The 21,800-nt window shown below is 43.4% G+C and overlaps 2 protein-coding genes across 29 annotated transcripts in view; one reads left to right on the top strand and one right to left on the bottom strand.

Annotated features, from left to right (window-relative positions):
* The window catches only part of ATP10D (ATPase phospholipid transporting 10D (putative)), a 68,280-nt gene extending 59,471 nt beyond the window's left edge, over positions 1-8,809 (bottom strand). For 6 of the 27 annotated variants that reach the window (XM_083459773.1, XM_083459752.1, XM_083459750.1 and 3 more), the window contains exon 1: positions 8,444-8,773. Coding sequence is in view for 8 of the 27 variants with exons in the window: in XM_083459772.1 (XP_083315898.1) it covers positions 8,597-8,672 (76 nt within the window). In the remaining 19 variants the exon portion in view is untranslated. Of the gene's footprint in view, positions 1-3,824; positions 4,610-8,443 lie in introns of those variants that run through there. The other 21 variants (XM_083459769.1, XM_083459770.1, XM_083459768.1 and 18 more) reach the window with 10 other exon arrangements.
* A 2,687-nt stretch (positions 8,810-11,496) lies between these two features.
* Positions 11,497-19,859, top strand: COMMD8 (COMM domain containing 8). 2 transcript variants are annotated; one of them, XM_083460182.1, is made up of 5 exons: positions 11,497-11,648; positions 12,948-13,103; positions 14,813-14,965; positions 17,505-17,660; positions 18,512-19,859. In XM_083460182.1, the coding sequence occupies exons 1-5, from the start codon at positions 11,607-11,609 to the stop codon at positions 18,530-18,532; spliced, it is 528 nt and encodes a 175-aa protein (XP_083316308.1). In that variant the 5' UTR covers positions 11,497-11,606; the 3' UTR covers positions 18,533-19,859. The 2 variants fall into 2 exon arrangements, with proteins under 2 accessions (XP_083316308.1, XP_083316309.1); XM_083460183.1 differs by lacking the exon at positions 11,497-11,648 and adding an exon at positions 12,342-12,426.
* The last annotated feature ends 1,941 nt before the right edge of the window (positions 19,860-21,800 follow it).

Below are 21,800 nucleotides of genomic sequence, written 5' to 3'. Positions count from 1 at the left end.
CCACATGACCCGGAAAAACTGTCTGTGGAAGCGGACAAACGCCGGCTCCCTCGGCCTGTAAAGCAAGATGAGTGCCACAATCCCAGAGTCGTTCGCAACTGAACTTAATTGTTAGTGGTCCCTTTACCCTTTACCTTTTACTCTGAACAGGACTAATGATGGATATCACCCTAAAAGAAATAAAGTACAGTGGTGCCTCGCAAGACGAAATTAATTCGTTCTGCGAGTTTTTTCGCCTTGCGAATTTTTCGTCTTGCAAAGCACGAGTTGTTCCTCGAAGTCAAGTCACAACTGTTTTAAGAAAAAGGAAACAAACTTGCAAGACGTTTTCATCTTGCGAAGCAAGCCCATTGGGAAATTCGTCTTGCGATGCAACTCAAAAAACCAAAAACTCTTTCGTCTTGCGAGTTTTTCGTCTTGCGAGGCATTCGTCTTGCGAGGTACCACTGTAGCATACTATCTGATCTTAATTGTCATTATAACCTGAGACAAAGCTATGAAGGTAGAATAAAATCAACTGAACTTTCTAAGTACAGTAAACATGGTGTGACTCTGGCAATTAGCATGCATAAAATTACAGTCTAGTAAATACTTATTTATCCACCTTAATACTGTACATGCTTAACCCGTATGAGAGCAACTTATCATGTTTTAAAAGTGTTGTTTTGTCTAACTTAGTCATGTTATTACATATTGTGACAGTGAGTTTAAAATTTGAAACAGAGATCAGTCCCATACAGCTCAAGGCCAATTCTCAGGGCTAAATTCCCTGCAATGGTCTGCATTAATTCCAGGGAATTAATGTGATTGTGGTTAAATAATTCCCCCCCCCCCGACAGTGGAGATCCATTACTCAACACATGCACAGAACCATAAGAATAGCAAGGAAAAACCAAATGCAACATAGCACAGGCAGTGAGAACTGATCCCACTTAAAATGGAAGATAATACCAAACTCTTCCCAATCACTTCATAGTCTCTCAAAGGACAATAATAAAGAGATATAACCTATTAACAATCAACTATAATATACTTAAAAACAGAGACATAATGGCCAATGCCTGTTTCAAGGGGCTCTTATATTTTATTATTACGGTAATTTTTTAAAGCCTTTAGGTGTCCTAATCAGTACCTCAGAATTTCAAATACTAGTCACTCCTTTTGCACTTGAAGGAGTGACTAGTATTTATAATGGGAAGTAAAATAATGAAAGTCTGCCTCTCCCTCCCTCCCACATCCTGAGTGCTCGAAGTCCAAATTCTAATTAGTGTACCTTTTCAATATAAGGGTGCGAGTCTTCAAGTAGGTATACCCAAAGCATCTATAGTACTTCTTTACCACAGCTCTGCTTATCTTTAAGGCTACTTAGCAAACAAAACTTGTTTAACAAGTAAAGTGCGAAGCTCAGTGCCTTTCAAAAAGTGCCGTGTAGGTGTAACCTCAGCAATATGGATTTGCCAAAATATTCCTTTGGGGTTTTCCTTCAGATTCCTTATATGTTCATTCTAGACCACTCTGCAGTCTATCGTGTGCATTTAGTAAGGGAACTTCAGAGCCCTCTAGCTGAGCGGACACCCAGAGATACCACATCAGTACATTTGTCCCTTCTGTTTATGTACCCAAAATATTTGACTCATCAAATCTCTCCTGCAATGTCCTGAAATCAGTGGTGCTAAACCAAGGCAGATTCCGTTTCGTAACCCTTAGTCCTAAGTGTGGAGAACTTTCTCAGGAAATACATACAGGAACTAGAAAGTCAAATTGTTGGTGGGCTGCATTCCCTAACCTGACCCAAATACAGTGGTGCCTCGCAAGACAAAATTAATTCGTTCCGCAAGTTTTTTCTTCTTGCGAGTTTTTCGTCTTGCGAAGCACGGTTTCCCATAGGAATGCACTGAAAATCAATCAATGCGTTCCTATGGAGACCGTCCGGGGACAGAGGGGAAGCGCCGCGCGTCTTCCCCTCTGTCCCCGGACCTGTTTTAAAGCAAGGGAAGGGGCAGGGGGAGAATCGCTTCTCCCCGTTGCCGCCCCTTGGTTCAAAAGGGGTCCGGGGAGAGAGGGGAAGGTGCGCGCGCCTTCCCCTCTGTCCCCGGAGATTGCAGGGCTGGCAACGGGGAGAAGCGATCTTCTCCCCGCTGCCCCTTGCTTCAAAAGAGGTCCAGGGACAGCGGGGAAGACGCGCTGCGCTTCCCCGCTATCCCTGGAGCTTGCGGGGCAAGCTTCGTTTTACGAAGCAAGCCCATAGGGAAATGCATCTTGCGAAGCGGCTAAGAAAACCAAAACTCCTTCGTCTAGCGAGTTTTTCATCTTCCGAGGCGTTCGTCTTGCGGGGTACCACTGTATAGTTGTTTCTGCCACAATGAACGCTGCCGAATTGCTCTTCAGTGTGCAGAGAAAGTCGATAAGCAGCTTACGCAATCTTTCTGCACGAGGAGGACTGGCGCCAGATAACAAACCTCACCATGGAGAAGTATATATAAGGGTGCTGCCTCCCCGGCCCCTGAGGGCAGCTCTGAGCATTCAACAGCTCAGCAACAGGTAGAAAATCAGGTGCAGCTCAAGGAGACGCAACAAAGAGGAAAGCCACCCACTGCTACATTTCTGCCAGAAATGAAACTGCTCAGTGCACAGAGCCACTGCTGACTAAAAAACGAGAAGCACACCTGAAAATAGCAAGGCCCTTTCGGCCAGCTAATAACACGGTAAGGGCCAACATAAAGTTTTATTTAGTATTGTTTTATTATTTATTAAATCTGCATACCTCCCTATACCCAAAGATCTTGGGGCGGTTTGCAACACAAAATGACAATATAAAAAACAAAATACATAATAAAAATAAGAACAAAAACAAACTGATAATCCCCATGACCACTCTCTGAAGACTCTTGGCCCTCTTTGCTGTCTCGATATTTGCAATGACCCAAGTAGTAGAGTTGGAAACTGCCTTATACTGAACCAGATCATTACTCCTCCTAGCTCAGTACTGTCTGCACTGATTGGCAGCAGCCGTCCAGAGCTTCAGATAGGAAATATTTCCTTGCCCTACACCAGAGGTAGGCAACCTAAGGCCCGGGGGCCGGATGCGGCCCAATCGCCTTCTCAATCTGGCCGGGAATCAGCGTGTTTTTACATGAGGAGAATGTGTCCTTTTAATTAAAATGCATCTCTGGGTTATTTGTGGGGCATAGGAATTATTTCATATTTTTTTCAAAATATAGTCCAGCCCCCCACAAGGTCCGAGGGATAGTGGACCGGCCCATGGCTGAAAAATGTTGCTGACCCCTGCCCTACAGTGATGCAAGGGATCAGAATAGCAGATGCTCAGCAGATGTTGTACCACTGAACTGGGACATTCCCCCCCTCTCAAAAGCCTTCTCACAAAACTCAGTACGTAGCTAGAGCTACCAAGGGGCCTCAAGACCTTCACAAGACATCCCACATCCCACCACATTTGGGACAACACCCAAAGCTATCCCAAAGAGACAATGTCAAAGATACCAAAGGTAGCATTTGCTGGGAGACAAATGGTCTCCCCATCATGGGCGTAGCCAGGATTTTTGTTGGGGGGGGGGGAAGAACCTCAGTTCACTATGTATTTTTATTGATTTTTATTTCCTGGGGGGCAGCTGCCCCTCCCTGCCCCCCCCCCCCGGCTACATCCACGCTCCCCTTACTTATGGGGAACAGTGCCACTTGCTTAGTAAGGCTGAACGCCTTTCAAATGCTTGGTGCCACATTTTAGGAGACCAGACCCATAATGATTTCTCCAGCCTAGCAACCGCTACAACAAACCAAGTGGTTTAAGCAAAATAGCACCTTACCTATTCTGGATCCACACAGCTCCAAAGCAAAGTAACATTATTTTTCATGCAACAACATTTAGCGACTCTTTAGCCATCGCCGCTGAAGGGATTTGCAAAAGGAGCAGCACAGCAGGCTTTCTAAACATAATTCTTAAACGGAAAAATACTGGATTACGGGACTGCGGCCCAGGCGGTCAAACCGTTTCTCACAAATCATATATGGCTGCCGTGCAGTTCAGGTGCGGCTCCTGACAGGTTTAGAAAGATGAAGGGGAAGAAGCTGATCTATAAGGGTAAGTCAAAAAATGTGTGAGAGAATTAGAGTGCCTTTTCTCCTTCTCTCATCCCTTTCCCTAGCCACACAGTGGCCAAATGGATCCCGGGAGCATGGGGTGGGGCTTAAGGCTCAGGAGGAAGCAGTAATCGCTGGAAAGCAGAGGGAAAGGAATAGTATTATGCCTGGCTGAAGTTGAGGAAAGGGAGAGGGGGAAGCAAGGCCCTGGCAAAGGAAGGGGGTGAGAATCATAGGGGGAATAAGGAAGCAGTGTTGACAGCCAGGTCCGTCGACAGAGAAGATATAACTAGGGAAGGTACTGTATGGGGATCGTTGCAGAAGGAGAAACAGCAGCGAGGCTGTGCCTTGTGGCTCTCAACCATTGGAAGATATTGGCAGGATTTCCTTTGGCACAGAAACTTGGGCCGCCCCTGAGCTGCAACCGCCTTCCTTAAGCTCAGTTACTTCCTCTTCAGAACTATAAACTAACTCCCACTGTTCTCAAATTCTAGAAGAGCTGGAAAGAGAGTCATGTGACCCACAAGATGGCTGCTCCAGAATTCCATTGCTCCCACACTTGACTGCTCCTCTCAGCCACACACACACATGTGTACAACTGCTGGTCCTTCCCTTCTGGACCCTAAAAATAATTGTTACTAGGCTCAGACCACCGACCCTATGGAACCTGAAGTCTGTAGGAAGTCAGATTCAGAACGTTTCCTCTTTCCCCAGAAGCGTTAACTTCAGACTCCCAAGATCCTCAATCAGCCTCACGCTGAATCTCCGACTCCAAGACCCCCTTCCACAGCCTTAGTTTAATACTAAAATGTATCAAGGAGGACAGAGGCCTAGTCTCCTTACACAGACAACCAAGACGAGCAAGCTGATTTTCTGAGGAAAACAGAGGAGCATGTGTACTGCGGGGATCACTGTGAAAATGATTAAATTGGTGGAATATGTGGGGAAGGGATATGCGTCCCACCTTATAGAAGACAGCTGCCAGAGGACTGTCCTCTATTTGAATGATTTTTCTATTTGAAGTCCAGTCTAATAAGGGAGATCAACAGCCTTGTCTATTAACACCATAGGCAAACAGGTCACCTGGTCACAGTCTTCCTCATGACAGTGAGATGTACAGTGGTACCTCGGGTTAAGTACTTAATTCGTTCCGGAGGTCCGTACTTAACCTGAAACTGTTCTTAACCTGAAGCACCACTTTAGCTAATAGGGCCTGCTGCTGCCGCTGTGCCACTGCTGCACGATTGTTGTTCTCATCCTGAAGCAAAGTTCTTAGCCTGAAGCACTATTTCTGGGTTAGCAGAGTCTGTAACCTGAAGCGTATGTAACCCGAGGTACCACTGTACTGGGTACAGTTTATTAACAGATGGGAAAGAAATCAAAGAAGAAAATGCTGAAAGTCTGCCTGGAGCTATGGACAGACACCAGATCTCTTTCAGTTTGGAAAAGATGGTGTGAGGCTGTGGTGCAACAAGAACTGAATCCTTGAAGTGGGGGGGGGGGGGAATGATGCAAATGATAGATTACAGCATGAAGGGAAGGGCAAATGTTAAAAAAAAAACACATTTCACACAGAAAGTTACAAGATATAAACTCCTCTTGCATAGTTAAATATGGATGAAATTCATCACATCAGTGGCTGTTAAAATAAAGGATTAAGATCAGAACTGTTTTATTTGGATTAAATAAGAGGATTGGAACAGGACGAAGTAACATCATCATCTCCCGAGAAACAGAAAATGGGAAGTCACCCAAAATGTTTAATTTGGAATTGGATACTTGGCTCTTTTGATTGTATTAAGATTTGGTACTGTATTAATGTGGCTTATATTGGACTGTTGTTAATGAAAAAAATCAATATTAGTTTTTTTAAAAAGGGGAAAAAAGAACACAAACATATAATATATAGTAAAACAAAACAAAAACCCCCTCCAGTCTTATGTTTGAAGGTTATGAGGTACATAATTAATTAGACCTTAGCAGATAAATCGCTATGTAAGCATAGTTAACACCTGTTTATTTCAATAGGACTACAGTATAGTGAGTGACCTGAGACTTTAAAAGCAAAACACTGAACCCAAAGTGTTTTAAGAAAGGGAAAAATATGATCAATGACATTACCTCCTACAAACCAACTGCACAGGAAGAAGACAGGGGATACTTCATTCAGGGGGTGCTTCTTATGGCACAATGGATCTGTGTGCCTGGCTGTTAACCAGAGGGCTGGTGGTTTAAGCACCAAATCATGGTTTAGTATTTTGTGAAAATCAGGCCAGTATACCAAGTAGAAATGCAGGCCTAACTCAATGTCATAGCGAGGCTTATTAACCCTTCCACTTTAAACAAGCCATGGCACAAACATGGCACTTCAGGTCTCTATGCTGTCATCAGCCATGTGTTAATCTGATTATGAATCTTTCATTGGGGCTGGGAGTGGGGAAGATACAACAAAATCAAAACCCTTTTCACATGATCTGACAAAATCAACTCAGAAAATGGGAAGCCTAATTATATTGTGCAGGGCTGCATGGTCTGACGCATAATTATTCACTCAGCATTAGAACAGGGCATGATCCTACATGCTTTACTGACACTCAGCTTATTGAGTTAAGCATCTGGTTTTATTGTTATTTTTGCTACAAGAATCCCACAGGCAAAATACTCACATACAATGCTGATTGCTGCCATTTTGCTATTGTGTTCTAGTTAAGGTTGCTGAAGCAAACAGGTCTCTAGGCTACAATGAAACAGGTAGGAGAGGGAAGTAGATGGAAAGTGCCCACATGAAAAACAGGTGGGAGAAGCCAAAACTGCCTCATCTCCAAGGAGATTCAAAGGCACAAAGGAACTCTCTAGTTTGTAGCTAGGAAACTCTAAATGGCCTCCTGGGTACTCTTTTTTTTTTTTTTACAAAATAAATATTTTATAGTCCCCTGCCTAATCATCAAAGTAACTCAAGGGAATTTACAATCCAAAACACAGGGCAATTAATAATATATATATTATATATATATATATAACCATCTTTATTAAAAGTACAAATTAACATCAAAGCCAATCCGTTACCAAAAAAATCCAAACAAAAATTGTAAGATCACTAGGCTCAATACACACTCAATACGTTTAAAGCACCTGACTTCCCCCAAAGAATCCTGGGAACTGTAGTTTATCGCTCACAAAGCTACAATTTGCAGCAACCTTAACAAACTACAGTTCCCAGGATTCTTTGGGGGGCAATCATATGGTGTGTTCACAGCAGAGAATGATCTACAAGTCAGGAATTCCTTGGTTCAAATTTTGCCTCTGCAATGAATTCACCTGCTGGTCTAAAAGCAAGCCACACACTCTTTCTCATTCTTTATCTCCTCCACCCATGCAATATGGGGACCAATAGCACTAACTGCTAGTTCTAAGGGACTGCAACAAGATAATGCATGGGAAGCTCTTTAAATGTATGGAAGTACTATATAAATGTTCAGAATTCTGTCTAAAAATTTAATTCCCTCTCTTTACTTCACTATGTTCAATAGGGGCAAAACAAGAAAATCCAGCTTGCTTGTGCCATGAGGCCACAGGCTGAACTTTTCCAAAGACAGAACCCTTAATACTGAATGCAAATGTTAAAGCCCCAATAACCGGATGGAGAACCTGTGGCAAATAGGCAGTGGGGATTTGCGGCACACCTGGACAAGTGCAGGAAAGCCTGCAGGCCTGCCCACAGGATAAGAGTCAATCAACTCTCCTGCCTTTCATTCCTAAACTGTGCTGCTACCTATTCTGCAGCTCAGATTGGACAGGCAAAGCCACACAAGGCATGTAGTATGGGACACTTGTGCTTATACTTTAGATTTGACTTACCACACATTCGCCAAAAAGATTGCCCATCCTAATGAAATGCAAACGTTGAACTGCAGCTTACAAACTCCACACAGCTCTGCCCTGCGTCCATAATTACAAAGATCACATGAGGCTTTATTCTACTTTCCCCAAATCTGTTCTAACTTCCCATAAAGTTCAACAAATAGGACACCAACCTAATTTGCAAATACACACCTATACCTGTCCTGGTCTATTTCAAAGATACAAAACTGAAAGACAAAACAGAATCAATCATTCTGAGCGATGCACAGGTTTACCTCATTAGGCTGTGATAAAACCTTCCTTAGGTTACTTCTGCCTACTCAGAAGTAAATCCTAAAAGTTCAGTGCGGCTTCCTGTACCAGGTACTGTAATTTTATAACGTGCCTGCCCCTGGGACGTTAGGGTGAAAGGTGTATACAGTATATTATAATAAAGATGCACAAGACTTGCAGCGTTGGAGAGGGGCGTCTGAGGAATACTTACGTTCGTTTTCCTAGATGAATAACAAGTACAGTAAAATCCCGATTTAATAAAGCAAAGCCAGGAGAATAGAACTTTCCGACTATGTCAAGGGGATTCCGACAGAGCGGGATGGGTGGTAAAACGCTCTGGATAGAAAGGGAATCAGCAACGCACCAAAAGGAAGGGGAAGACGAGAGAGAATGAATTCGCACGAGAAGATGCCTCTTACTACCTCTCCCCCTGGGCGCATCACAAAAACGGCCTCGATTCTCCCCGCGCACTCGAAGGATCTCCCTCTGCCGCCGCTGTTCCCACTATGGTCCGAAACCTAAGCTCGCAGCCAGACGCCTGCAGCTGGGAGCCGATCCCCTCCCCGCCCACTTCGCCGGCTGCAGTAGGAAGAACCAACCGAGGTGGGGGGGGGGGGAAGGCTGGGACAGCGAATCGCCTCCACAAAAGCCAATCTTTGCAAGGACCCGGCCTCCGCCCTTTCTGACGCCTCCTTCAAGCGTTTCTCTTCTCCCAACTTTAGCACAGAAATCACAGATCTGCAGAGGTGGAAGGGAACCCATAGGGTCATCTAGTCCACAACCCCCCCCCCAAAGCAGGAATCTCAGCCCGAGGTCCCCCAAAACTATACCCGACCCTGCTTTGCAAATGTGCCAGCAGTTTTATTTCTGCACCACGAGGACCCGTTTAGAGCAATGCGGCGTTGGCTTCCGTGGCAACTTCTGTGTCGTTGTGTTTACTTTTCTCTTTCACATATTTCTTTTTGCAGCTGCTAACTTCTGTCTAATTTCCCCCTTTTTACTCCTCCTGTCTTCATTAGTTCTAAGTCCCGCTGAGATCCTAGTAACTCTTGTTTAGGATCAGTGCCTTCCTAGGATCAGTGCCTTGTTTAGGATCAGTGCCTTACAATACAGTGGTACCTCGGGTTACATACGCTTCAGGTTAAATACGCTTCAGGTTACAGACTCCGCTAACCCAGAAATATTACCTCGGGTTAAGAACTTTGCTTCAGGATGAGAACAGAAATTGTGCAGCGGCGGCAGCAGGAAGCCCCATTAGCTAAAGTGGTGCTTCAGGTTAAAAACCGTTTCAGGTTAAGAACGGACCTCCGGAACGAATTAAGTACTTAACCCAAGGTACCACTGTATTTGTTTGTATTTGAATATCCAGGAGTTCCCATTAGTCCCGTCCCCCCCCCCCCACTTTATTTAACAGCACTGTGACAGAAATGGGATCTCCGCATTTTATTCTATGTGACTAACAGTCCTGAACGCCCCCCCTAAATTATCTTCTCCAGACTTTTCTGCTGGTGCCTGGCAGACAGGCACTGCACATTGGGAATCACTAAAATCAGGATTGACCCAAGTCATTTTGTTGCCTGAGACAAAAAAAACAACCTCAGAACAACAACCTCTGTCACTAGTTAACATAGAGTAATTGGCAAATAAGTGGGATTCTTCTGGGCAGATTATCAATTCAATCTGATTCCCAAGACACAATCTCCCACACTATTGCTTTCAGTGGTATCCCAAACCTGCTGAGGTAACTGCCTCACCTTGTATCATGACAAGGCAGTCTTTGGCTAGAATGCCAGATTAATATCTGGATATCAATATTTATTAAAATATTTCTTAATCAACTCTCGGGGCATAACAATCTTCACACTGTGGTGTAGAACTCCAGAATCAATCACAACATGAAATCATTTATCTGAAAACTCACAACCCCTTAAAATTAACAGTAGAAGTTAAACCAATGTGCAATTATGAAAAATGGAGGTGAAAATTAAAATACCACATTTTTCTGTGTATAAGACTAGGGTTTTTTTTACTACAAAATAATGCAAAAAATTAGGGGGTGTCTTATACATGGGGCCCCCACATTTTCTTAAATATGAGTCCCCCAAGATAGGGGGTATCTTATACAGTACATGGAAAAATACAGTATGTTTCTTTAAAAACAACAACTCATAATGATGGAGCAGAGCCAGATGGATTTCCAGGGAGAACAAATTCCATAAATTCAGAACTACCACCCCAAAAAGCCATGCTCCCAATACCCATTGGCCTTCAGACATCAATCTTAATGCACAGGCAGGCTCATATTGGTACAGATAGTCCTTCAGATAGTCAGTCTCCCAAATCAGTAGTCTCTGATGCAAAAAGCAGAAGGTCACACTCTTATTTATGATTTTAGAATGAAAGTGACTACCGTGCTAGTTCCACTTCTAATATCATTAATGCACTTTAGAATCCTCAACCATTTTCTTTGGATGTACTATGAAGATCCCCCTCTCCCAATACGTATATACCTACAAACTTTATAGACTACTTATAACCATCTGGCACAAAACATATGCCACGCATGTATATACATATGAATGAATGAAACTTGTTTCACGCTCCAGGGTGAGAAGAACCCGCTGTTGTAGATCTTACAGAGGAGACAGCAGTAGGTGCTATAGGTCAAGTTTGTACGATTTCTCACCCTTTTTTCACCAGCCTCTGCTTATTCTAGTGTGGGGTTAATGAGCATTTTGTCTGCTAGCTGGTTGGCTACAGTGAGAGGAAAATGCGGTTTGTGCCCCAGGTGAGAGTGTGGGCATAACCTGTCCTTCCAGGCGAAAGACCCTAGGTGAGAGACATGGGCGGCTTGATTGATGCTTTTCTATTTCTTGTCACAAGGTTAGTTGAAATTCCTCACATCATCCAATGTGATCGATTAGTATATTGTGATTTTGCTAATTTATATTGTACTTTTATTATATACCAGCTGTTTTTTGACCGGGTTTGCAGCTGGTTCTGCTGAAACATAAACACTTTGATATAAAGATCTGCCTTAGGGTAGGACCACTAACCAACTGCCCTCCCCTCTGGAAGTGCCTGGCCCGGACTAGCACTTCAACTCAAATATAACGAGAGCCACGGTTTTGAAGCTGGGAGGGGGGGGATTCGTTGAAAGAATGGGGCGGGGCTTCAGCCGCTGCGCAGGCTCCTTGTGCAGGAGGAGGAGGAGGAGGATGACGCGAAGGCGGAAGCGGCTTTATTCGGGTGCTCTGATAGGGCGAAGCCTGGCCAGCGCGCGGTCACGTGGCCCTGCCGCGTTCGCAGCTTTCGCCTGGGGAAGCGGGTTGAGATCCCCGCGCGTGCGCAGCTTGGATGGGTGGGGCAGAAAGATGAAGCTGACGGAAAAGTTGCCGGCCGAGGAAAGGCTGAAGGTGAGAACGCGGGGGGGGGGGGAGGGAGGGAGGAAGGCTGGCCGCTGATTGGGTAAAAAAGGCGCGCTCCCTTTTGCGTTGGAGGGTTTGCTCTGAGGCAAAGAGGCGCGGGGCGGTTCTGAAGGAGCGACTGTGGTCCATTCCCAAACTTGGCTCGCCAGATGTTTTGGGACTACAATTCCCATCATCCCTGACCACGGGTCCTGGTAGCTAGGGATGATGGGAGTTGTAGTCCGAAAACATCTGGAGGGCCAAGTTTGGCCATGCCTGAAAGCCAAGAGTTTTGCCTCCAGCATATGTGTGACGGTTTCACAAGCAGGGCGTGGAAAAGATGGGCCGTCCCCTTTCCCGAATGACCCCAACGGCCCTCGGGTTTCAGAGGAGCACTGCTCCTGTTCATGGAGGCTCCATTCACTTCATGCCAGCAGTGCTCCAGCTTCTGAAGGGTTGATGGCAGGCAGAAGCTGCCATCCGGGCTTCTCTGGTGGAGCCCTGAACTGACTGCATGGCCTCCACAGCGTGACCTGGTGTTTTTGCCCTTCGCCATAGGAGTCAGCTCCTAATGGTCGCCCCCCACCCATTAAAATGTTTTTTAAGATTGTTGGGTGTTTCCATTCAAGTAGTGTGTGTGTGTTGTGTCCTGTGATCAATTATGTGGTCGGGGCTTACCTGCCCCCCATATTTTATTCAAGTTGGCACCCCTTGTCCTTCACTAATGCACCTGAAAAGGCTCAAAGATAGTGTGTTCATAACACAGACATGGGCACAGAAACAGCAGGTGATCTCACAGGCAGGGCCGGCCCACCTCACCCATGAGGTGACTGTCTCAGGCGGCAGTTTCCACAGGGACAGCAGATCTTTATGGTCCCTCCTTGTTCCCGATGTAGATCTTCACTCACCTCTTTTTCCCAGGTGGGGAGGGGGATGCCATTTTGTGTTTTTTCCTCAGATGCCAAAATGTCTCAGGCCAACCCTGAGGACAGATGATTCTGAACCGTCTCCATATGGGGTGGGTGGGTGATCAGATTGTTAAATCAGTAATTTCAACAGAACCCCTTGCTGGACAGAGGCATATCCGGAGTCCTGCAGGACCGTTTTGTTAATTTTAATTAATATTGCTAAGGCTATCATTTGGGAGTGATCAAACTGTTGATTGCATAGCAAAGTAGATGTGCAAAGATCCTGTTCGCTACTTATAATTACAAACATCAGAAAATACAACATCAAACAAACCAACAAAATGCAACATCAGTAGAACCAGCTGTCTCTTAAAGCTTTGTTTTTACTCATTTCTTCCAGTTCTTTCACAATGTAATTGATGGGATTTGTGGCCGCGCATACCCTCGATATCAAGACTATAACACTATTTGGAATTTGACAGAATGGATGGAGGTTCTAGAACAAACCTCAGCATATTTCAAAAGTACCGTTGCCAAAGATCGCTCAGATGAAGAGGTATCCGCACTTGTTTTGTGACTTTGTAAATAAAGACTCAGTATTGCTATTCTAATTTAAGTAATAACATAAACTGTTATGAGAAAGTTATAAGCAGAGCTTTTGTGTATCTGCAACAGGTATCTGCTTAAAAATTAAGCAGAGTTAAGTTCAATTTGCACTTTTCAATTAAAATAGATTATACATTAGTACTTCAGATAGTGTATTCTGTAATTCTTGAAAAGAATCTAATGAAGTTTAATATGTCTTAAATCTTTAATTTGGAATAATGTTCAGTTAAAGACTTTTCTTCTCAGATGTATTAACCTACAGCTGGTAAAACTCGTTGAGCTGCCTGTACTTGATTTTTATTCCTGAAATGGTTACAATTTTTCTGATTTTGATTTGATGCTCTAGAACATTTCTTACTCTGATAGCGAACCCAGCTGGTGAGTGCCAACATAGACGAAGCCGAAATGGGGGCACTGAGAAACAAGAGGGAGGTACTAGCAAGCATGGGGGACCCCCAAGGTTTTCAGAAGTAAAAATAATAGTATGTATATATTTTAAGTAACCCAAAAATGAAAGTGGGGGGAGGGAAATCACCCCAACAAGGCGTGTACAGTGGTACCTCTGTTTGCGAACAGGATCCGTTCTGGAGGGCCGTTCGCACCCTGAACAGAACGCAACCCGTGTCTCCGCGTGCACGGGTCGCAATTCGCCATTTTGTGCATCTGCCGAGCGGCGAAACCCGGAAGTAACTCATTCCGTTACTTCCGGGTCGCTGCGGGATGCAACCTGAAAACGCGCAACCTGAAGCAAACGTAATACAGTGGTACCTTGGGTTACATAAGCTTCAGGTTACATACGCTTCAGGTTACACACTCCGCTAACCCAGAAATAGTGCTTCAGGTTAAGAACTTTGCTTCAGGATAAGAACAGAAATTGGGTTCCGGTGGTGCGGCAGCAGTAGGAGGCCTCATTAGCTAAAGTGGTGCTTCAGGTTAAGAACAGTTTCAGGTTAAGTACGGACCTCCGGAACGTATTAAGTACATAACCCGAGGTACCACTGTATGAGGTATGACTGTATTGCCATAATTGTACAGCCAACAACCACAGTCATTCCACTGCTACATGATTAGAGGACTTCTAATCAGATGATCAGGGACCATGAAACAGCTGGAAAGAGGGGGGCAGGTGCAGACACCTGCAGCCAAACCAAGCAGCTTTGTGTTTGCCTCCTGCACTCCCAGGTTGGAGTTTTGCCATGCACTGCTGGATGCCATGTTGTTCCTAGCCTGCATTTCTTACAGTCTGCCATATAGTCATTTTCTCTTTCAGGCACATCCCTACACCATAGCTTTGACAAAGGGGAGGCAGTTTAGGATTTCACAGCTGAGCACATGAAGGATTTTGCGAGCCCAGCTGCTTGTTGCTGGTTATTAAAGCAGTAGGAGAGGAGCAGCCCTTGCCTGCGTATCGGTGGTACCCAGTTGCATGTGGTCCTCAGCTGCAAGACTGAGGCCCATATTTTAGTCTGTACTTATAGTAACAGTAGAACTGGCGTAATATAGACATTCTGGTGGTTTTGATTGTGCCTACAAAACAGACACAGAAATGATGTGGTCTTTAAAAAATAACTCTTGTATTTACAAGTACAAACAATGCCAATTGCTATCGTATAGCCTGTTAGTTTTACGTGTTTCTTTCCATTTTGTTTTGTTTTGTAGGCACTTCAGCCATTGGACGAGCTGAGTTCTGACTCTCAAAAAGCTGTGGTGACTTGCTTGAAAGGCAGAAAACATGACATCAGGCATGCCCTGATTGAAAGAACAAACGGCATCTGTTCGGCACGCCTCCTGGATTTTGACTGGCAGCTGAAGGTTAGGCTAACAGTTTCATTCCTAGCTGCATAAGACTTCTAGATCAAGGGTAGCCAAACTGTGACTCTCCAGATATTGCTGAACAACAACTTCCATCAACCCTGAGCATTGGCTACAATGGCTGGGGCTTATGGGAGTTGGAATCCAGCAGCATCTGGAGGGTACTATGTTGACTATCTAGACAAATAGTCTTTGACTATTATCTAGACTTTGAAACAGACTATGGCAGATCAACTGAGGGGAGAGGAGGCAGCCTGGGGTTCCCCATCCCTGCTGTATAGTATGTAGTTAAGGTTCCAAACAATTGTTATTAAACGGTTGGTAGAATAATGAGAGTTTGTTTCTCGTAAGATTGTGACGAGCCGTAGAATAGTGGGCTATTATGTCTTATGCCAGGGGTTGGCAAGGTTTACCTCGCCTGGGCCGGTTCACTCCAGCGGAGATCCCTCCCTGGGCCGAATCGCGCACGCCTGCAATTTCCGTCGTCTGCGCAGACGCGATTTCCGGCGCCACGGAAGCAAGTTCCTGCGCCGTGCCAGTTTAGTGCAGCGGGCGGGGACTCGCCAAGTGGGCGGCTCTGGGGGCGGCTCGTGGGGCTGTCAAACAAACCCCGTGGGCCGTTTGTGGCCCATGGGCCTTAGCTTGCTGACCCCTGTCTTATGCAATAAATGAACGATGTATATAATACAGCATTTCTTCACTATCCTGAATTGGACTGCTTTACAGCATATTTACTGTATGGCATAATACATTGTAGCAATGTAACATGCCAATATAATCTACAATTCCCCTTGGATTATATATAGAACATTCAGGTTGTTTATAAGATCTGCATAAGAGGATCTGTGTTAAATCTATTATAGTAGTTTGGTCACGTTAATGAGAATTATGCAGCTGGTAGTTTGCAGAACATCTGGCCATCATGCAAAATGTTTGCTCAGAAGAGTGATTACTCTTCTAATGTGCTTCTGCTTGCTTTGCTGTGGTTATAAATTGCCTCTTGCTTAAATTTGTTCTGGAAGCCATTATATAAAGAGAGGTGTTTTTTTTGTGTCTTATTGGAGTTCTTAAAAGCGTTATTTGTTGAATGTGAACATTTTAGCAGGAACCTAATTGAGAAATTGTGAGCCTTTAATCTGTAGCCACACACGACTCTTCATTTCTGAAGGGCTTGCAACTTTTCTTTATGGCTAAGGTTTAATTTTTAAATCTGGTTAATCTGAAGTTCTGGCTAATTTGAGTTCATTATGTGTGCGTATTTTCAGCCTTTGTGAACAATACCTACAGCCAGACCACCTTCTGTACCTTCAGGTGTATATGTTGATTATAAACCCCATCAAACATTTTTGCATCCAAACCCTAAAAATACCTCCTTAAAAGTGAGACCCTTTGAAGTCTATGGGAGTATTTGTTGGCTTTTTGTTCTTGAAAGTATGCTTATGACAGCGACTGAGCAGGCTGGAGAGGCATATATGGTTTGACAGGTTGTATTAGCACTGCCAGTGAGTACTGTATTAGTACAAATCGCAGTGAATCCTGGAAACCAAATAATTACTCTGATGGAGTAAGAATGTTTTCTGAATAGATAGTCTTGCTTTATTATGGATTATTCCTTGCTAGGTTGGGATAAGCAATGTATTACACATGGACAGCTTCTGTCTGGCCAAGGTTTCTTTCCTGAGTGTTTCTATACTGCCTTGCTAAGGACATAGTATCCAAGCCCAGCTGATTCCATAATGTGTGGAGTTTTGTGGGTTATACTGGGCATCCTATCCCCTGCTATATTTTTGGCAGTTCTGCTTCACAACAATCTATATGTATAAATATGAATTAGTGTATTTATTTAGGATACCATACTGCTCTTCAACAACAAGGCAAGACATTCTCAAACTGTACAAGGTGGCTTACAATCTTATTTCAGTAAAGTTTCCATAGCAGGGGTGGGCTTCCACAAGTGTATTCCCCACCCTAGAACAGAGGAACAGATCTATTTATGATACTTGGGTTCTGGCTGCTTTGGCCTTGGTAGATCGGGGGGCAGATTCCTTTCTGCAAATCTGAGGTTAATAACCGTGTCTGCATTGAGGGCTCTCATATCACACAGCAATTCCTAGAGACAGCTCACCTGATGGCAGCTAGAATTCTCCTAGAAGAAGACATGTTGTAGTTGCTCTCTTCCCTTGCCAATATCAGTGGGGGAACTCTTGGCCTCTATGTTTTATTGTCGTTTTTAAAAAGTCAAATTCACATCCTTTAACTGGGTTATTTCTAGAGGAAATTTCACTCCAGCTGATTTGAAACCTGTGCATTTGCTCCATATAGAAAGCTGCTCAGATCTTGGTTGCTGTTGTTGTTTCTGATTAATTTTTTTTGGTCCAGGTTTCTCGGTTATAGGAGGATACCTTGAATGTACATCTTCATGACTATATAGTTAGTATAAAAAACTTTTTATCAGCCTTTCAGAATCCGCTCACTGTGTTGTAAAAGTGCTATCATAACTGGCCTAAGCTGTTTTTTTCCTAATTATTCTCCTGTATAGCTTGCCCTCTCTAGTGATAAACTATCCATGCTGCAAATGCCGCTTCTAAACCTTGATCTGGATTTGACAGAGAATGGTAACCTCAAGCCGTACTCCATAGAAATGAATAAGGAAGAGCTACAGAACCTAATAAGTTCACTGGAAGCAGCCAATAAGGTGTGTATCCCATTATTTTAGAAAGCTGAAATTACCCAAATGATTTCCCTGATAAAACTAGCAACAGTTATTTGTATGCAAAGAGTACACTTTATGGGATGTATCCAACAAAGTTGTCCTGTTGGTGCAAGGACGTCTGCCTGTGCAACAGGATGTCCTCTCCCTCTCCTCTTCCTGCCTGCCTCTTGCCCTCCCCATTTGCTCTGGAGGGCTGGAGGAACCCACATTGGGGGGCACAGGGAGAGGAAAAGGAAATCCTCTTGCACAGATTGAAGTCCTTGTGCCAATAGGACAACTTTGCTGGGGAAAAGCCCTCATTATGTAATAGGAACCTTATCTGGGGCTAGGAGAGACTTCTTTAGGTCATATCAGTTAGAAGATACTTGTCTTAGGACAAGGATGGGGAACCTGTGGCCCTCCACAACTTAATTCAAATGCAGTGGGAAGGCTTGCTAGTGTTAGCAGTGGGGTTATTCAGCTGTCTTTAATTCAAAATACTTCACTATGGGTGGCAAGATCTTTGGAGTCCCTTTCAGTTCTGACTTCCTGCCCTTGTTTGTTGCCTTGGAAATGTCTCTTCTGGCAGAAAGTGCTATGAAAGTGAAAGCCTACTATTTTTCAAGTGGAAGGAGATTACCAATCCACCCCTTAGTTGTGTGAAAGCCATTAGAGACTTATTTTATCCTTTAGATGAGAAGACAAAAAGGCAAAAAATGTGTGGGTGTAAGTTTGAAATGTATTCAAACATTTTAAAAGGCTGTGTAAGCCGTTGTCTGAGCATGAGAACCTACATAGTTGTTACACGTTGCTACTCAGACTTACTGCTTCCAACTTTTGTATTCCTCTTGAAGGTTGTTCTGCAGCTGAAATGATTCCGCCATCAGAGGTGTCAGTGATAAGAAAATAGATGTGTATTCTTCAAAACGAAAGGAACTGAAATGCTTCTGAAGTGCTGAGGTTGACGCATTAAAGTGAGAGACGGAAAGATGTTATTCATAATCTTACCGAGAGAACAACTCTTGATCTCTGCTAGGCCAAAATAAATGTAAAATCGCATTGTGGCTAACTGGTGAACATAACTTTGATAGACTGCTGCATTTCTGAGAAGTTTTGAGTGCCATTTGTTGGAGATCCTGAAGAAAGGGTGGACTTTGTCTTATCATGTTACTAACAAGCAGCCAACAGTTACCTGAAATAACTTGATGCAAACATTCCTTTTCTTCTTTTCTTGGGATTTATGTAACTACATTGCAGACTAGGGCTGTGAAAACTATTTTATACTCAAAGACACAATTTGCTGTTATATTTTGGAACTGCATAAAAAGAGGTTTTGTTTTGCAGATTGAGCTCTGTTAAACACAATAGAATGTGTCTACAATTAAGTGTAGTGGATTGAACATGGCTATCACCAGACCATTTTAAGCATTCTACCTAGCTGTAGCTTGTAATGTGCTTCTGTGTGAAATAAATTGATTTATCTTAAATATTAAAGTCGGGCTGTGAAACAGTACAGTTTAAGCCTACACAACTACTCCTGATTGGTGTGATCTAGCTGATATATGCTTATCAGAATAATTGCTGGCAGACTAAGTGAGTACATGATGTCAGCCTATGATTGCAAACAATAGACTCCAAGAGTTTGCACTATAAACTATATGTATCTATGTAACCCACTAAAGAAAGTTATTGAAAGAAAACTTCCAAAGCACTTGACTTTTCACCTTACAAAGCACCCTACACCATTCTGAACTAGTTCAAAGAAAGTCAGTGCTTTTTTGTGAAGGCCATGGGAATTTGCCTTGAAGGTTTCTGTCTGCAAAGAGCCACCATCATGATGGCTTTTGATATTGCACTTGTTTTGTTGTCTCTGTAAACCCTAACTTACCTGTGAGTTGGTCTTTTGGTTGGCTGCAAAGGTATCTGGGTAGATGGATAGTGCCACACTTCTCTTAAGATTTTCATTTGTGTATCCATTTTGTTGAGAATTAGAGAAAAGACTCACAAATTGGCGAATAGCTATAGTATTGCTGGAATAAGTAATATATCATTTCCTAGATACAAAATGCTTCTGAGTTATGGAGAAGATCCATTATTACCACGTGTTGCTACACAAGTACTTCAATGCCAGTATGGAAAGGAGTATTTTTCAAATGCTTAAAGTGTCTGTATGATTGACTGATAAAACATGACCTGAGAAGAGATGTAGTAATATCATTTTTTCATGAGTTTTTTTTAAAAAGGTATGGGGAACAGATTATTCATGGTTTTATTTACACACACGCGCGCGCACACACACACACACACACACACACACACAGCCTCATAATGCATGCTGGAAATATCCATATAAAATTTCAAGCTGTACAATGGAAAAGTTTTTTAAAAATGTTTATTTGGTTACTAGGAATACATCAGCTAATGAAATTTACATTTTATTACATTTTCAGAAGCTATGAAAACTGGTTTAATGATAAAACGTAAATAATGCTACTTTGTTTGCATCTCTCCCCCATCCCCCGCTCATTCCTGCGGCATTTAAAAGGGATGTCCGGAAAATAAAATACTGAGTAAAAGAACAAGGGGATGGTAGTTTCTGTACTACAGCAAAAAACAAAAGACCCCCACAATTTCTCTGAGTACTGTGTTTCAGAATTGATTTTTTTTTTCTAACATACATAAATACTAAAATCAAAATATGTGAAAAATCAAAGTTGGGACTGGGGAAGGGGAGTGAGAGAGGGCACCAGGCACATTGACACTTCTAAAAGGAGAGGCTGAAAAATCTTCATAGTTAAAGGAACAGCCATATATGTGAACCTGAACAACTATGTGGATGAACAAATAGTCCATTGTAAATGAAGAGCGTGGTATAAAGAAGGATGGCTCTTGTGCAGCTTCTTGGATCAGAATGATGCAATCCTGGGCCATTTTAAAGACCTGCAATCTGACTATGCCCCTGATCAGTCTGTGATGTTGCAATGAGTGGTCAGTACTGTTGAGACCTGGGTCCATATCCTTCCGTGGTCATGAAGGTCACTGGATGGGTTTGAGAAAGTTAGTAAGTTAGTAAGTTAGTATTTATCAACCTGGCTTATCTTGTAGGATTGCTGGGAGGATTATCCCAGGTGTACACTGCAAAAAGGTAAAGGTACCCCTAACCGTTAGGTCCAGTCGCAGACGACTCTGCTCTATAGGCCGAGGGAGCCGACGTTTGTTCGCAGACAGCTTCCGGGTCATGTGGCCACATAGCTGTCAACTTTTCCCTTTTTTTAAGGGGAATTCTATTTGGAATAAGGGAATTTCCCTTTAAAAAAGGGAAATGTTGACAGCTATGTGTGGCCAGCATGACTAAGCCGCTTCTGGCGAACCAGAGCAGTGGACCGAAATGCTGTTTACCTTCCCGCCGGAGCGGTACCTATTTATCTACTTGCACTTGATGTGCTTTCGAACTGCTAGGTGGGCAGGAGCTGGGACCGAACAACGGGAGCTCACCCCGTCGCAGGGATTCAAATGGCTGACCTTATGATTGGCAAGCCCTAGACTCAGTGGTTTACACCACAGCGCCACCCGCGTCCCTGTGCACTGCAAAAGTGTATACTAAAAATGAGAGAAATAGGTGAACACAGGCCATCATTTTAATATAAGGTGCAATTTAGGATTGTTTTGTAAATAAGCAATTCTAAACTACAAATGGCTGTCATTACAAGGAGACCCAGTTAGCCACATGAAGATTACTTTGAATGCCACTCCCAACTGCGTGTTGGTTTAGAACAAGCAATAGGGAAGAATGGCGTCAAAGAGTGAATACTGTCTGCTTAACAAGGATCATGATCCATTAATGTTTAGGGAGCAAGCAAATGTGCATTCACTTTGGTGACAAATAAGCAACATATGAAAGGTGGTGAAGAAATATAGCTTGTTTTTGTCTTGGTTGAACTAACTTCAGTTCTCCTAAGGCTGTTAAAAAAGTGCCCTTTCTGTGCAGATTCATATTTTCTTGGGTATGGGTGCTTAGCCTGTTTATCTACAGACACTAGATACTACAATGTTAAGTACTTCACACAATGTAAGTTATGGGGTGACAAATATGATAGACATAGTTTATTGAAAAGCATGATTCCTCTGTCACACAGCCATTAT

Source organism: Podarcis liolepis, assembly GCF_965112155.1.
Source record: "Podarcis liolepis genome assembly, chromosome: 9".
Lineage (NCBI taxonomy): Eukaryota > Metazoa > Chordata > Lepidosauria > Squamata > Lacertidae > Podarcis > Podarcis liolepis.
Note: the sequence above shows the minus strand (reverse complement) of the source record. Positions and strands in the feature narration are given on the sequence as shown.

Excerpts from the sequence above, each read along its gene's own strand:
- COMMD8 (XM_083460183.1), top strand. The coding sequence starts at position 12,364 with ATGCACCTGAAAAGGCTCAAAGATAGTGTGTTCATAACACAGACATGG. Across the intron at positions 14,966-17,504 it reads ATTTTGACTGGCAGCTGAAG|CTTGCCCTCTCTAGTGATAA; the intron begins GTTAGGCTAACA and ends TCTCCTGTATAG. Across the intron at positions 17,661-18,511 it reads CACTGGAAGCAGCCAATAAG|GTTGTTCTGCAGCTGAAATG; the intron begins GTGTGTATCCCA and ends TTCCTCTTGAAG.